We start from the raw sequence: 16583 nt of genomic DNA, 5'->3' as shown, positions 1-16583 counted from the left end.
ATGGACAAATGGATTGCTAGGTGGATAGGTAGAGGATGGATAGGTGGGGGTATAAATGGATAGATGGATGGCTAGGGGAATGTGTGGATGGATGAGTGGGCAGATAGATGGATGAGCTAATGGGAAGAGTAAAGAGTAGGTGAATAAATGATAGAGCAATGGATAGATGGACAGATAGTTGGGTGGTGGGGGATCCATATGGGTAGGGGTAGATGGGGTGAATATACAAATGGATGAGTGAATAGGTAGGTGGATTAATGACTAAATGGACAGATGGGTGGCTAGAGGGAAGGACAGAGTAATTGGCTGTGTGAGGGGGAGAATGGATGGATAAGTGGGTGGTGGGTGGGAGGAGGGATGGACAAATGGACAAATCAGGAGTGTGATGAGCAAATGGAGGATTACATGGATGGATAAGTCCATTGAAAGGCAAAAATTGGCCCTGCATTACTGCTCCCCCATCACCACACACCTTTAATTGTTAAAGGTAAGGCGTCCTCTGTGTGCCATGCCCCTCTCACATCACTCCATTTATTGCTCCCAAAGACACTATCAAGCTGGGGTAACTCTCCATCCGACAAAGAGAAAAACAATGCAAGTCACTTGCTCAAGGACATAAGTCAGTGGCACAGCTGGGGCTTGAACCCACCCATGCCTGAGGCACTTGGTACCCAGTGCTCTTGCTACCCAGGAGCAGAGCCCTCTAGCGGAGGAGGCATGATTTGAGGCTCCTGGATGTGGACAGATGATGGAGAGTGCACCTCAGAGTGGGGCCTGCCTGGGGGAGAACCTGCTATGGAGGTGGTACCTGGCTTGTCCCCATCTGTACTCCCCTTACCGCCCCCGCCCCGACGTTTCACATCCGCAAACAGGACAGTGCTCCAGTCCCACGGCAGCAATCTTGGTTAGAGCAGGACTCTAACCCCTCCAGCACCACTGGGGAGCAGCTTTGGGGGCCTGGCCTCTAGAAAAACACCCCCCCACCAGTTTTCCCCCACCCACCCCCTTCTCCAGCCTAGGGGGCAGGGAGGGGACACAGCGCTGCATCATTCCCCGTGGCACTCCCTGCTCTGGGGCCATTAACAGACGCCTCCCCATCGATCGGATCTGCTAAGTGCTGCTGATTCAGACGGGTGGGGGTGGGGGCCCCTGGGGGCAGAGGGAGTAGGATCTGGGCAGGAAGAGGGGGGAGTCCAGGAAGGAGGTGGGGAGAATTGGCAAAGCTCCCTGCCACCCCCATTTTCCAGATGACGCGACTGAGGCCCAACCAGCTTTGTAGGAGGCGGAGTCTCCCCAGGGTCCCTCTCAGGCAGTCCTAGGGGAGGGGGCTCTGGGAGCCACGAGGCCCCTCCCTGCCTCTCCATCTCCCGGCAAGCTCAGAGGGGCGGGGAGAGAGAGCCAGAGGAGGTGGAGAACTTGGGCAGCTCTGCAGAGTGGGGCAGGAGCTCCGGTGTTTGGTACCCCCAGCCCCACCGCTGTTGCTGCTGCTGCAGCGGGGACACAGGTGAGGACGGCCCTATGGGGAGGGGGAGGGGGCCACCAACAGTGCTGTCCTTGTCCTTCCCTGGTCCAGCCCCCAGGCCCTAGCCCATCCTGGGACAGTCCTACTGGACCTTGTCCTTCCAGAGCCTCCTTCCAGGGACCCAGCCCCCTCCTCCTGCCTGTGCTGCCTTCTCTCCCAGGCCTGGCTGTGGCTGCTTCTCCTCTTCCTCCTCACGTCCTGCTGCCGCTGCTGCTTCTGCCGCTGCCCAGCACGTACCACCAGCCCCTCGGGGTGTGGTTTCCCCAGACCAGCCCCCAACAGTGGGACGCAGCCTGATCCCGGCCTTCCTGGGCTCCTGTAAGGCCCAGGAGCCCCCCTCCCTGCAGACACACCCAACTCCCTTTCAACACCCCACCCTGCCCTCCAACCCATTTTGAGGGGGACCCCGTCTTCCTCTTATCTTAGTCTTTTTTGATTCTCTGAATGCTCTGAGGCTATGCCCAACTTCCTTCCAGTTGAGTCCCAGCCCTGAGGGGTTCTCCAGGTCCCTTCCCTACCCCCTGAACTCTTGAGAGGGTGGACCAGGCTTTCTCAGCCCCCCTGGATACCCTTCTCTACCAGACACCTCTCAGCCTCTGAAAAATAACCTGGCCCCATATCTAACCCTTTAGATACCCCACCCCCTTCTCCAGCCCCGCTAGGGGGCCCCACCTCTCCTTCCTTCCCCAGAACTCCTGTAGAGTGTGGACACTCCACCCCCAGGCTATTCTTGGCAGCTCTAGGCACTCCCAAGACACCTCTCAGCCTCTTTACAAACTCCTGGCTCTGTAGCCACCCCTTAGATGCACCAACCCCTTTCCTAGATCCACGAAGGGGCTCCAACCCCCTTATCTTCTCCCCAGAAGTCTTGAGAGTTTGGACAACCCTCCTCACCTCTCTCAGTTCCTTCAGAATCCCCCTCCAGACACTCTCAGCCTCTTGCAAACACCTCTGGTTCCATTTCTACCCCTCCGGATGCCCCGATCCCCTCTCCAACCCCACTAAGCGGTTCCAGTCCCTTCTTCCTTCCCTCAGAACTCTTGAGAGTGTGGACAACTCCCCAGTGTTTCTTGCTTCATCCTAGACACCCCCAGATACCTCTCAGGCAGTGCTGACCCCTCTAGAATCATCTCAGTCTCTAAACACTCCCTCGGATCCTTTTTGGCACCTCTAGACGCTCCTCTTCTGCTCCTCTCCATGTCCCCTAGCCCCTTCTCACTCCCTCAAGACATGGCCCTGGTCCCTCTTAGACCCTCTACATGTCCCCCAAGCCCTTGCCCATCTCTCTAGGTCCTCCTCCCGGTTCCTCTTGGCCTCTCTAGACACCCCCAGTTTCCTTGTGCGAGTGGCCCAGGGCCTCTCCAAGCCTCCACCATCCTGGAGACAGCCACATTCTCCTAAAGGCCAACCCCCCCCACAAGTCTCCGTGGGCCTGGGGCGTGGCAGGATGGCAGCAGGCGTGGCCACATGGCTGCCTTTTGCACGGGCGGCCGCGGTGGGCTGGCTGCCCCTGGCCCAGCAGCCCCTGCCCCCCGCGCCGGGGGTGAAGGCATCTCGAGGGGATGAGGTTCTGGTGGTGAACGTGAGCGGACGGCGCTTTGAGACCTGGAAGAACACGCTCGACCGCTACCCAGACACTCTGCTGGGCAGTTCAGAAAAGGAATTCTTCTATGACGCCGACTCAGGCGAGTACTTCTTTGATCGCGACCCAGACATGTTCCGGCACGTGCTCAACTTCTACCGCACGGGCCGACTGCACTGCCCACGGCAGGAGTGCATCCAGGCCTTTGACGAAGAGCTGGCCTTCTATGGCCTGGTGCCTGAGCTCGTGGGCGACTGCTGCCTCGAAGAGTACCGGGACCGCAAGAAGGAGAACGCCGAGCGCCTGGCGGAGGACGAGGAGGCCGAGCAGGCCGGGGACGGCCCATCCCTGCCGGCTGGCAGCTCCCTGCGGCAGCAGCTCTGGCGGGCCTTCGAGAACCCACACACGAGCACCGCAGCCCTCGTTTTCTACTACGTTACCGGCTTTTTCATCGCTGTGTCGGTCATCGCCAACGTGGTTGAGACCATTCCGTGCCGCGGCCCTGCACGGCGGCCCCCGAGGGAGCAGCCCTGTGGCGAGCGCTTCCCGCTGGCCTTTTTCTGCATGGACACGGCCTGTGTACTCATATTCACAGGTGAATACCTTCTGCGGCTGTTCGCGGCCCCTAGCCGTTGCCGCTTCCTGCGGAGTGTAATGAGCCTCATCGACGTGGTGGCCATCCTGCCCTACTACATCGGGCTCCTCGTGCCCAAGAACGAAGATGTCTCGGGCGCCTTTGTCACCCTGCGGGTGTTCCGGGTGTTCCGTATCTTCAAGTTCTCCAGGCACTCACAGGGCTTGCGGATTCTGGGCTACACACTCAAGAGCTGTGCCTCTGAGCTGGGCTTTCTCCTCTTTTCCCTTACCATGGCCATCATCATCTTCGCCACTGTTATGTTTTATGCCGAGAAGGGCACAAACAAGACCAACTTTACTAGCATCCCCGCGGCCTTCTGGTATACCATTGTCACCATGACCACACTTGGGTGAGTGCAGACCCTGTGTGGGGAGCTGCCCGATCAGTCAATTACACTCACCTTTTCTGTAAAATTAAAAAGGTTAGATAAATGATCTCTCTCTCTCTATTTGAACTTCAATTTGGTCATCTTTAAAAAGTGAGGGAGTTGGATTAATCTCCAAATCCCTCCCAGCTCTGACAATGCCTTAATTTTCAGGTCAGGAGACTTGGGTTCAACGATGGTCTTAGCTGCACTCTTTCTGTTGACCTTGTTTTCTCTGGGCTAGTTTTCCCCTCTGCAAAATGAGAAATGATGATCCCTTCAACATCCAGAGGGGATTCAGTGACATCATGGTTATGAAAGTTATCTGAATGTTTCTGGTGCAGGATAAATAGATACTCGCTTTCTATCACCCCTTTTTCCATCTTGAGGACCCATGTCTCCCAACCCTTTAGATTCATCTGCTGTGTGGGGCACTACCTCTGTGGCTCCGTGATTCCTTGATGTTTCCCCAGAACAAGATATTTTCAGCATCATTTTTTTTTTTTTTTACTGCCAGTCCTTGAGAGGAAATGGGATAAACGCATCAAATGAAATCATCAAACTCATGTTGTTCTTAAAGACACTGTCTAGGGCAGATAACTGTGGTCCTTTTCTAAATTCCTATCACTGGGATTAGGTATGCAGTTGCTGCTCAGTATCTGTTGAACGGGTACATTGGGATTGCTCAGGACCTTAGTAGTAGAACAGAAAAATTGATTTGAGGTTTCTAAGAAGTAGAAATTAACTCTGGTTGGAGTTTCAGGATTGTATTGACAAATACTGAGCACTGAGGACAGGTTGGAACTGGGTATTTTGATGTCCTTTTATCCTATTCAGTCCTCACAACAACCCTGGGAGGATGTCTCATAGTTGAGGACACAGAGAGAGATGATACATCACAGAGCCAGAAATGGCCAAGTTGGAGAGACTTTTAAATGAGTCAAAGTAAAGAAATAAGGAAGAGGCATCCTGGGGGAGGGGGTGGGGGCAAAGGCCTAGAGGCTGAAGACTGCAGAGGCTGCGTTTCTTTGGAGGGGATCTGATTGGTCCTGTGGTTAGAACAAGAGTATGCTGTGTGATTTTGAGCAAATCAGTTATGGAACCTTGCTGAGCTTCACTCCCCCCACCCCCAACCAAACAAGTTGGTAAGATTGGCTCTGCTTCATCTCCATGGGAGGGGGGGTGGTATGGAGGAAGGGAGGGAGGAGTTTCAAGGCTCCCCCCTATTTTTTTATATGAGGACAGTTTCAAGGCTTCCCCTGGGGGAATAAGACGGGGTGCTACCTAGAGAAGGTAAGACAGACACAAGCAAAACCAACAGAGCACTGCTCCCAGGACTCAGAGCCCCTTAGCTGGCTTGTGGTGGTGGGACTCTCTCTCCGGGAGGCTATATTTACTGCCTCTGACTTCCTCCTTCCCCCCTATGCTTGGTATTAATAGATTTCCAGCTGACTCAGATGCCCGGTGCATGGCTTGGATGGGGGCAGCAGACAGTAGGGGCTGAGAGCCCATTTCTCATTTGACCCCCACTGGTGGCCAGAGAGGTCATTCCCCAATTTTTGCAGAGCAAGAAACTGAGACCAGAGAGTTTGAGTGCCTGGCCAGGGTCGCAGAGTGAGTCAAGTTGGATGGGATGCAGTGGGGGACTGAGGGGTGGGTGGGTATTTTTCTTGACCTTGGCTTACCTCCCCCGGCCCCAGCTATGGAGACATGGTGCCCAGCACCATTGCTGGCAAGATTTTCGGATCCATCTGCTCACTCAGTGGCGTCTTGGTCATTGCTCTGCCTGTGCCAGTCATTGTGTCCAACTTTAGCCGCATCTACCACCAGAACCAGCGTGCTGACAAGCGCCGAGCACAGCAGGTAACTGCGCCTTCCATCTGAGTACCTCCTATTCCCCACACCCCAAGCCAGTCTACTCTTATGTTTGCCTACCTGACCTTCTATCTCCTCCTCTCTCTGTAGAAGGTGCGCTTGGCAAGGATCCGGTTGGCAAAGAGTGGTACCACCAACGCCTTCCTGCAGTACAAGCAGAACGGGGGTCTTGAGGTGGAGAGGGGCCTGGATTGGGGTGGGAGGTGAGCAGTGACGGGAGGAGGAAGGTGCTGACCTCATCCCTCTGCTCTATCCACTCCAGGACAGCAGCAGGGGGGAAGAACAGGCGCTGTGTGTCAGGAACCGTTCTGCTTTTGAGCAGCAACATCACCACTTGCTGCATTGTCTAGAGAAGACAACGGTGAGGCCTAATGAGAGGTGGTGTGGCAGAATGAAGGGGGTCCCTTTGCCAGCAAGCCAGCTCCCTCCTGGGATGGGAGGCTCACTACTAATTGTGGAAATCACACAGGGCTTCCCGGAAGAGGCCCCAGTAGAGCTGAGCCTTGAAGGATGGGCAAGGGAAGGGAAGAGAGAGCGACTTACAGAAAGGAAGGAATGGCCTAAGCAAAAGCCTGGGGGTGAGGTCAGCTTCCTTGTGGTGCCCTGTGACCATGCCTCCCTTCTGCCCACAGTGCCATGAGTTCACGGATGAGCTAACCTTCAGTGAGGCCCTGGGCGCTGTCTCGCTGGGTGGCCGCACCAGCCGCAGCACTTCCGTGTCCTCCCAGCCAGTGGGGCCTGGCAGCCTGCTATCCTCTTGCTGCCCCCGCAGAGCCAAGCGCCGTGCCATCCGCCTTGCCAACTCCACTGCCTCGGTCAGCCATGGCAGCATGCAGGAGCTGGACACGCTGGCAGGGCTGCAGAGGAGCCCTGCCCCTCAGAGGTAAGCATGCTGACCTGCTGTGCAACCCCTCTCCCGGGGAAGCTCAGAGCTTGGACCAAGGGGTCTGAGATTTCATGACTCCAGGCCTCCTAGCAAGTCAAGCTCAAACCCAAACTCCTCCATGCTGGAAGCTTGGGCTTATCTTGTCTGGAACTCCTCATTTTTCATTTGTACTTTCAATAAACATTTATTGAGCATCTCCTGTATGCTAGGCACAATTTGGGGCATTTTGGAATTCACTTTAGTTTAGGAGTTTAGTTCAATTTTGGCAGTGAATAGAACAGACAGAAATCCTGACCTTATGGAACTTCTATTCTAGTGAGATGAGACAGTTAAAAAACAAATACACAGATGATGCAGTGTGTTAAGTGCCAAGGAGAAAAATAAATCAGGGATGGGGGATCGAGAGTGTAGAACAGTGTGTGATGCAGTTTTAACAGTGTGGTCGGGGAAGGTTTTGCTGAGGTGACATCTGAGCTGAGATCTGAAGAAGGAGAGGGAATGAGCCATGTGGATACCTAGAGGGAGAGCTTTCCAGGCAGAGCAAACAGCCTGTGCAAAGGTCCTGAGGCAGGAATGGGTCTGCATGTTAGAGACACAGCCAGGAAGCTTCTGTAAGTAGAGTGGAGTGAGTGAGGGGGAGAGTGGTAGGAGGTAAAATCAGAAAGGAACAGGGACCAGATTGTGTAGATCTTACAGTAGACTGTTGTGAGGACTCTGGCACTGCAAGGAGTAAGCACAATAGATAACACTTTTATGTGTGTGCTCATTATGTTGCAGACACTACTCTGAGCATTTTGTATCATTTATTATCTTATTTAATCTCCACAACATCTCTGTGAGGTAGAAAACATTGTTATTCCCATGCTACAGATGAGAGAAGAGAGGTTTAGAGTGGTTGAGGTGGGATCAGGACTATTTGACTCCAGAGCCCTCACTCTGCACCACCATAATTAAGGGTGCAGGGGAAGCATTTAGCACAGTGCCAGGGACCTAGTAGGCACTCAGTAAATGTCATGATCGCCGTGGCAAGTATTAAAATGACTTTTTAAGAACCTTCCATCTTCCCACCCTTATCCACAGCCGCTCAAGCCTCAATGCCAAGCCCCATGACAGCCTTGACTTGAACTGCGACAGCCGGGACTTCGTGGCTGCCATCATCAGTATCCCCACCCCTCCTGCCAACACCCCAGATGAGAGCCAACCTTCCTCCCCTGGCGGTGGTGGCAGTGGGGCCAGCAGCACCCTCAGGAACTCCAGCCTGGGTACCCCTTGCCTCCTTCCCGAGACTGTCAAGATCTCTTCCCTATGAGGGATGGGCCTGCCCATCCAGAGTGCTCTCCCAATTCTTGGGGGCTCCCTTCCAAAGCCATATTTTGGGGACGCAGAGAAGGGCAGCCTGGGGACCCCTTCTGCCCCCCACTGAGAACTATGCAATGGAGTTTCATGGAATGGCCCACCTGGTGGGGAAATAGCCAGGGAAAGGGAAACTTCCTCTACCCCAGACAGTTTTCCCTGTGGGAGGTGAAGCACTGGGCTTCCTCAGGCCCCCAGCCTCCTTGCCCCAGCACACTGGGACTGGCCCCTCTACCCAAGCGGGCCTCCTGCATGCTCCTCCCCTCAGGAGTTCTGGCCCAAGAAGAAGAGGTGAAACTTCCTCTTCTCTCTGGCTGAGCTGTGGAGGTTTGGGGGTTCATAGAAGAGAACCCTCACTTCTGATCTGGCCTCTAGAAGAAGTCCCCACCCTCCACCGGGCCCAACAACTCTCAAATTCCGAAGCTTGGAATGCAACCACAGGCTTCATGGGCTGTGGCCTCAGCAGTGACCTTGGTTCAGGGGTCAGGCTGCCTTTCCCAACACACACAGATAGCACAAACACCACCCCCCTTCCCTGGCTGCTGGAAATGGGTCCCCGCAAGCCCGTCCTCCACTGGGCCCCCAGCAAACTCCAGCAATAGCAGCTGCTGCTGTGACATTATGCAAAGCCTCTGCCCAGTTTGCTGCAATATTTACATCTGCCCTAATCATAGGGGCCACCTCTAACTACTCCTCCTTCTCTCTTCTCTGGCTTGCTTCCTTCCTGGGTTGGGCTGGAGTCTGGACTGGCTGAGATAAAAGCCTGGCAGCTGGCGAGAGCTGGGCTGTGTTTGGAGATCATGGGCTGATTCCATGTTCTTGGGCAGGAGTCCAGAAGCGGCAGGGGCTGAGGCCTGGGTTGTTCCTGAGCTCTGGGAGCTGGAGGAGGCAGGAGGAACTTCTTGATCTCCTCCTCCTCCCCCACAATGCCTTTTCACATATCCCTCTCTCTTCTCCCTCTTCGGTCACCTTCAGGAACTCTGTCTGCTCTCAGGCTGAAATCTGGCATCATCTCAGGTTCCCTGTCCCCAGCACTGTCCCTGTGGAGCTGGTGGCTGACAAAGATGTAGTTTCCACCAGTCAATAAAACCTGAGAGGAGAGACAAGGATGAGCACCTCCTGGCTCTGTGGGTTTGGGGGCTGGGTTGGGCTGGAGGGGTTGAAAATACTCCAATTTCAATTCCTTTTAACTAGTAGAAGGGCTGTTAGGGGAAAGGTATGGGAGGTGGATGGTTGCTGGTGTGTTTTGGAAGATGGGGATCTAGGAGAAATGAAAGAGGGTGGTCGAAGAGGTGAATCTGCAGCCAGTGAGGTAGGCTAGGAGGTCCTGAGACATGCCCCATGGACATAATCTGCTCTAGCCCCCTCACTCACAGATGGGGAAACTGAGACCCAAAGCAGCACACGCTTGGTTAGAGGAGACTTGAACCCAGGCTTCCTGACAGCAAACAGCTCTGAACTGAACCCTGATGAAAAGCATCTCTCAGTTTGGCGAATTCCCCTTCCCTGTGGATGTCCCCTACCTGTATTCTCTCTTCTGGACTACTGGATATACTAGACTAGTGTAACTGAGCTCTGTGGAGCACAGAGAAGACAGACCTTGGATTCAGGTTGACCTGGATTCCAGTCCCTGGGTGAGAGAATCACTTATCTTCTCTTGCCTCAGGTTGCTAATCTGTGAAATAATCATTCATCCATTCACCAAATATTTATTAACTGCATATCATGTGCTAGCCCTAGGGGTACAAAAATGGGCAAAGTAGACATCATCTCTGATCTGCAGAGGTGAGCATGGAAGGCAATTAAGCAATTACAACATAGTGTAGTAGAACCAAGATTAGTGGATTACAGAAGCATATAGATGGCAAGAGAACCTAACCTGGCCGAACAATGAGTTGAAGTTAGCCAGGCAAAAGACAAAAGAGTGAAAATGTTTTAGGCAGAGGGAACAGCATGTGCAATGGCCTGGAGGTTAGAGCGCCAGCTCAGGGCCTTGGGAAACTGAAGGGGTTCAGCACAGCTAGTGAGGAGAGTGTGAGACTGTGACGAGGGTGAGGATGTAGAAGTAGGCCAGATCACAAAAGGCCTTTGAAGCTATGATACAGATGTGGACTTCATCCTAAGGATAATGGGGACCTCTGAAGGCTTATAAACAGGAAAGTCATCGCTAGTTTTGTATTTCAGAAGGACTATTCTGGCTGTGGGGAGTGGGTTATAGAGAACCAGTCCTGGAGGGAGGAAGAACAGTGAGGAGGCTTTTGCAGTTGCCGAGTTGGCAGGTGATAGTGGCTTAGACGGGATAGTGGCAGTAAGAGTTGGAAAGTCAAGAGATTTCAGAGATAGGACTGGCAAGATTTAGGATTGACAGGTATGTGGGAGTTGAGGAAGAGGGAGCAGTCAGGGTTGACTCCCAGGTTTCTGCCTTGGGCAAAGGCTGGAGGGGGTGCCATTCATTCACTGTCAAAGGGAACATCAAAGCTGTTGAGCACACAGTAACAGGCACATAGTAAGTACTTGGTGAAGGTTAACTACAATTATTATCATAAGTTCAGTTTTAGATGTGTAGTGCTGGACAAATATTGAGTAGGAAGTGGGATACATGGATCAAGTGAGATGGTCCTGAGAAGATTCAATGTGATAATGTGCACAGGCATTTGGCACAGTGTCCTAAACACAGTAAGCCCAGTAAACGTGAGTCTTCTCCTCCCATTAAGTCTCATGAGCAGAAAACACCACCATAGTCTGTTTATTACCAACACCCTTCAGGGAAGAACTTCAACTAGGGTTGGCATCTGAAGGGAGAAGTTTAGGTGGCACTCAGAAGAGCTTTCTGATGGCCTGTATATGGCTTGGCTCCTAAGACTGGCAGGGAGCCCTCACCTCTCACAACAACTTCTCGGTTCATGAGCTCATCTCAACTCCATAACTACTCCCTGAGGTAGTCTGGGCAGGCATTATCATTCCCGTTTTACACATGGGTAACCTCAAATTTGAGACACAATGACCTCCTCAAGGTCATACAGTTGGTAATGGTCCACCGTGCCTGGGACTGAGGTCTTCCTGACTCCAAAGCCTGGGATTCTTTCCACTGCACTGCAGTGCAGACTAATTTATTGAGCACTTACTAGATGCCAGGCACAGCACCAGACGCTTTGCAAGCATTAACTTCTGATCCTTAAATTGGGATTATCATTGCCATTTTACAGAGAAGTAGAAATTGAGGATGGGGTGGGTGTTAAATGACTTGCCAGATATCCCTCAGAAGGGGCACAGCTAGGATTAGCTTGTAGCTCTCCATCCGTTCAGTAGCAGGAATTTTACCAACCTTATTGCGAGACGCTGGTTGCTGACAGAGCTGGTTTATAAACTTTGCTCAATTCAGGTAAACACCATTGGGGGGACTTGTGGGGGTGGGGAAAGGCTGTGCCGCGCCTGCGCGCTAGCCACAGGGGCGGGGAGGTCAACACGAGGGCAGCGGTGCGCCGGTGCCAGAGTGGGCGTGTCTGCTTCCCAAACACCCACTGTCCCAATGGTGCATGTCTGTCCCAAGGTTGGCCCGTTCGACTTGAGTGGTGGCATGTCTTAACCAATCACTGCAGAACCCGGCCTGTTGCCAGGGTGAAGCTGTGCCCGCCTCTCTACCGGAGGCGGATTTCTGGTGGGTGGAAACGGAAGTGATGCTTCACGGGCTAGCTAACCTCTGGGAGTGTTGATATTTTCCAGTCAGTCCGGCTGACTGGGGCCAAGTTGGAAGCCCGGAAGGGAGGCGATTTAAAAACTCGTGCACGGGGCAGGCCACGCTGTCCTGTTGCAGTGCCCCCGCCTGCAAGTCAGAGCCTCGGGGAGACAAGAGCACGACGGTACGAAGAGGAAAGGCAAGGAACAAGGGTGCCGACTTTGACTGAAATCTGAGACAGAGGGCAGGGGAGGGCGCTCGTTCGCTTCTGATTGGCTCGTGGGCATCATCGAGGACCCACGCAACCGCTTCGATTGGTTGGTGCCCTCAATTGTTGTGGCGGCGGCGAAGATTTTGCCCACGTACTTCCGAGCGAGAGGCGGGGCTGTGCCCCGGCGCGCCTGCGCAACGCCCCGGGCCCCACCCGGTAGTGCAAGAACCTGCGAGGGGGCGGGGCGAAGAGGTGCTTGTTTTGGTTCTGTTTCCTTTGAAGCCGAAGGCCGGAACGAGCATAGCAATAAACTTGCTGGGCTTGGAGAGAAGGCTACGACAAGCTCGCCGCGGTGCCTTCATCTTGGACTTCACATCCGGGTTCTCCGGCCGCGTGACCCGCGCGCCGCCGACGTTCGAAAACCGGTGCCTCGATCTCTTTATCCGGGGCCCGGCGATCCCGTCGTGCTTCGCGCACCACTGTAGCCCCCCTCATCCGGGTCCTCTCCCGGCGTGCCCCGCGCCGAGTTTGGTGGGGGGTACTCGGCGGTGCCGCCATGACTATTCTCCCCAAAAAGAAACCACCGCCTCCCGACGCCGACCCCGCCAACGAGCCGCCGCCGCCCGGGCCGCTGCCCCCGGCGCCTCGCCGCGGCGGGGGTGTAGGCGTGGGCGGCGGCGGCACGGGTGTGGGCGGCAGTGATCGTGACCGTGACTCGGGAGTCGGCGCCCGTCCTCGAGCCTCGCCACCGCCTCAGGGCCCGCTCCCGGGGCCACCGGGTGCCCTCCATCGCTGGGCGCTGGCCGTGCAGCCTGGCGCCGTGGCGGGACCCCGGCCACAGCAGGCCTCTCCTCCTCCTTGCGGGGGCCCCGGCGGTCCCGGCGGCGGTCCCGGTGACGCGTTGGGTGCTACAGCAACGGGCGTGGGCGCGGCGGGCGTGGTGGTGGGCGTGGGCAGTGCCGTGGGCGTGGGCGGCTGCTGCTCTGGGCCGGGTCACAGCAAGCGGCGGCGTCAAGCCCCTGGGGTTGGCGCGGTTGGCGGGGCCAGTCCTGAGCGTGAGGAGGTCGGCGCAGGTTACAACAGTGAGGATGAGTATGAAGCGGCTGCAGCGCGCATCGAGGCCATGGACCCCGCCACCGTCGAGCAGGTATGGGCGGGGGGTGACGGGTGACTGGGTGTGGTGGACGGGATGCCCAGACTGCGTAGGGACCCAAGGAAGGCTATTTGAGATCGCTCCAAGGGGCCTTTGTCTTCTCTCAGCCTGGCACTCTTTTCTCTGGTAGTGGGGGTGTGAGAGACCCTATTTCCCCCCCCCCCAAGGACTTGGGGTTAGAGGCCCCAGATAAGATGGAGGACTTAAAAGTGGGGTCTGTGATGTCTTCTAGGGCCGTAGTTGTCATTCTGGGCCCAGGGACCTCTTCGTGTAGGGCCAATAGGTAGGAACTCCCCAGGAGAGACAGGCAAGATGGAATGCCTCCTGAGAGGGGAGTCTCATGACTCTCCAGAGGACCTTGGTCTGTGTTCAGTGACTTGAGATTTCTTCTCCTCTGGGATAAGAGTCTAAGGCTTCTTCTCCAGGGAATACAAGTAAGGTGGAGATCTCAGAGATATGAGTGTCCCCAAGATACCAAAACCGTTTCAGGGGTCTGAGACACTCTATATAGGACAACCCCCTTCTCTTTCTCAGGGGGATACAGCACAGGACCACGCAGCAGTGGGGTCTGAGACTCCCTCTTCTAGAAGTCAAGGGCCTGACACACACACATACATACCCCCCTAAGATCCCCTTCCCTATGGGAACAAGGGTCAAAACCAACACCCTGGGACCAGAAAGTCTACTAGGGTACATGAGATTCATCCCCTTCTAAGTGACAAGGGTCTGTGCTTTCTCTAAGAGGTCTGAGACCTCTTTGGAGACAAGAGTCTGAATTTCTCTCTAGGAGCTTAAGCTATTTTTAAGGTCTAGACACCCGCCCCCCCAGCACCAGGCCTGAACCTTTCTTCAAGAAAATAGGACTCACTGTTTCGGATACTGGAACCTAGGATTGCTCCTGCTTATGGACTGGGGCTTTCAGAGACTGGGTCTGAAGCCTCTTCAGGAGACTGATACCCCTCCACAGAGGTCTTTAGGGGACTTTTCTCCTCAGGGAGTGGTCTGAGAATTCTCTTTGGGCATCTGAGACACTGTGCCAAGGACTCTTGAGCTTTCCCTCAAGGACAAGAGATGCATACATACCCCAGTGGCCAGTGTGTCTCTAGAGGTGAGGTCCAAGCTTCCCCCTCAAGGAACTTAAGGTACTCCTCAGGAGCAGGAGGTCTCCCCTGACCAGATTTGAGCCCTGAGACCCTTCCCTTGGGGCATGGGTAGAGTCCCTGGGGAATAGGGTTCCGCATCTCCCCTCATGAGTTTGAACTTTCTCTCAGCATACGTGTACCCCAGTTTTAGAGGCCTTTTGGGGGCATAAGATTTCATGCCTTGAGGACTTGAGCCTAAGCCCCCCTTCCACTTTGAACTAAGTCCTGCGGGCTGCTCATTACTCTTGGGGACATGGGTAAGGTGGGATTCTGGGGGAAAGAGTCTGAGCCTCCTCGCAGGGGCCTGAGCTTCCCCTCTGGGACAAGAGATCCTTCACCTTAGGGAGGGGCTTGAGCTCCCCCCTTGGGTATGAGGCTCCTCCTCCCCTCCCTTCTCCCCCAACCAGGCAATCCTTTCTCACCAGGGAGAGGGACGGGAAGTCCTCCCCAATGTGGCCTGAGGCCTCCCCCATTGGACAGAAGGACCTGGATGCTTTTCACAGTCATAAGAACTCCCTACCTGAGCCTGCTCAGGCTAGGAAGTTCTCCTTACTTTCTGTGAGAAAGGTGTCAGGTACTGGGGACATGAGGACTGAGGCCTACCCTCAAGAGCTAGGAGATGTGTTGAGTCTCTCCCTGACCCAGCTATGCTTCTAATTTCCTGGATCAGGGAAATATTCTGAGCTTCCTGAATTTCTTTCAATAAGCTTTTTTCTTCCCAGAGACAGGGAAGGGGTTTGGGACATCCCCACTGCAGGAAATTCTCCACCCACATTCCTCTCCCTCTTGGTTCAGGTAAATCTTTGTGTACTTCACGGGGGCCAGGGCCAGGGCCTGGTTTTGAGCTCCTGTTCTTGTTCCCTTTCCATGCATTACTACTTCTCCAGGCAGGATAAATCATCTGCCAGGGTGAGGACCAGGAGTTATTTCTTCTCACTGGTTGCAGTAAAGTGTGCCTTTCCTTCTCCACAGAAACGAGGAGTCCCAGGAACAGAGAGAAAGTCATGTGCTGCCATGGTGACTAGAAAGACACCTCCTTACATCCCCTTTGCATCTCCTGGGCTAGGAGTCCCTCCCTTGTAATTGTTCCCATAAGAACATGGAAGTAAAGCTCTGTGGTTGCACGATACCTTCCCTTCCCAATGACGGAGGAGAGGCTTCATGTCCTCCCACTTCTTGGGACAAAGGGAGGAAGAAGATACTTCTTTTTGCTTCACCTGGTTGAACTTGGGGATGAAAAGAGGGGAGATTCTTCCTGCAGCCCTAGGCTTAGTCCTGAACCGTCACTGGGGGCATTTGTAACCCGGAGGCCAATTAGATCCTTGGGAAAGAGGGGAGTTGTTGAGAGGGAGCCCAGATGGTGAATCTGGTCCTTGTGACTACTCAGACTTATTGTCTGTCCTGGTGCTGTTACTGTATCTACTGCCTTTAGGAGCCCTTTTGACACCCTGGGGGTCCCAGTGCTAGGAAGGTGGTGTTGTCAGGGGTTTCCTTTCCCAGGTATGGCTGCCTTGCCGAGAGTCTCCCCTCTGAAAAGAATGGCTTGAGAGCGTCCTGAGCTTGAGGACGCCACAGAGCATTTTGTGAAGGGGGCCCGTGTGCTGAAGTGGTGGGAGAGGGTGGACCTGACACTGAAGCCAGGATGCCTGGGTTCCCACCCTGGCTCTGATGGGGCTTTTCTGGATGAACCAGAATAGGTCTGCCTGTGCTCTCTGGGCCACAGTTTTCTCTTTGGTCAGGTAAGGAGCTGGTGAGGTATTGTTTAGCTTTGGGATTTTAGGGAGCTCACACCAAAGCCCTTTGGGCCTGGAGGTGACAGGGAACAGTAGGTGTCTTTCGAGGCAGAACTGGGTTCCTCTCCTCTCTCCCCTGCCTCTGTGTTCCCTCTCAACCATCCAAGCTTGGTGGTCAGGACAAGTCGCCTGGTCAGTGTGAGGCTCAGGGTTGGCAGACAGTGATTTTTGTGGCCAGCTATGCTGTGGTGAATAAGCTCGGGGGTTGCCTGTTGGGAGACCTCTTGGATGGTTTGGAGGTAGGGTTATGTGTAGAAAAAGTTTAGGCTTTGGAGCTGGCAGGCCTGAGTTCAAATCCCAGGATCTCCTGCTTAGCTGCCAAAAGTCCACCCATGCCCAAGGTTATTGAGTGTCTGAATACCTGACCTGGCCCACCTTGGACATTGACT

At 54.5% G+C, this 16583-nt stretch overlaps 2 protein-coding genes across 4 annotated transcripts in view; both read left to right on the top strand.

The window, feature by feature from the left end:
• Positions 1–1863: 1863 nt before the first annotated feature.
• Positions 1864–9315, top strand: KCND1 (potassium voltage-gated channel subfamily D member 1). The gene is made up of 6 exons (XM_029240691.1): positions 1864–4090; positions 5806–5968; positions 6071–6154; positions 6243–6341; positions 6613–6863; positions 7947–9315. Exons 1-6 carry the CDS (start codon positions 2970–2972, stop codon positions 8173–8175), a joined length of 1947 nt encoding a protein of 648 aa, XP_029096524.1. The 5' UTR covers positions 1864–2969; the 3' UTR covers positions 8176–9315.
• Positions 9316–11917: 2602 nt separating this feature from the next.
• The window catches only part of OTUD5 (OTU deubiquitinase 5), a 28258-nt gene continuing 23592 nt past the window's right edge, over positions 11918–16583 (top strand). For 2 of the 3 annotated variants that reach the window (XM_029240874.1, XM_029240872.1), the window contains exon 1: positions 11918–13253. In XM_029240874.1, the coding sequence (XP_029096707.1) occupies positions 12663–13253 (591 nt within the window). In that variant the 5' untranslated portion in view covers positions 11918–12662. The remainder of the gene's footprint in view (positions 13254–16583) is intronic. The other variant, XM_029240873.1, reaches the window with a different exon arrangement.

This window comes from Monodon monoceros, unplaced genomic scaffold (assembly GCF_005190385.1).
Source record: "Monodon monoceros isolate NGI ecotype Baffin Bay Population unplaced genomic scaffold, NGI_Narwhal_1 Super_Scaffold_22, whole genome shotgun sequence".
Classification (NCBI taxonomy): domain Eukaryota; kingdom Metazoa; phylum Chordata; class Mammalia; order Artiodactyla; family Monodontidae; genus Monodon; species Monodon monoceros.
The sequence above is the reverse complement of the archived record's forward strand: the minus strand, read 5'-3'. Positions and strand labels throughout refer to the sequence as shown.

What these genes read in the sequence shown, in the direction of transcription:
- KCND1 (XM_029240691.1), top strand. Translation starts at nt 2,970, where the DNA reads ATGGCAGCAGGCGTGGCCACATGGCTGCCTTTTGCACGGGCGGCCGCG. An exon ending in ATTGTCTAGAGAAGACAACG is followed by an intron (nt 6,342 to 6,612) that starts GTGAGGCCTAAT and finishes TTCTGCCCACAG; the next exon opens with TGCCATGAGTTCACGGATGA. An exon ending in AGGAGCCCTGCCCCTCAGAG is followed by an intron (nt 6,864 to 7,946) that starts GTAAGCATGCTG and finishes CCTTATCCACAG; the next exon opens with CCGCTCAAGCCTCAATGCCA.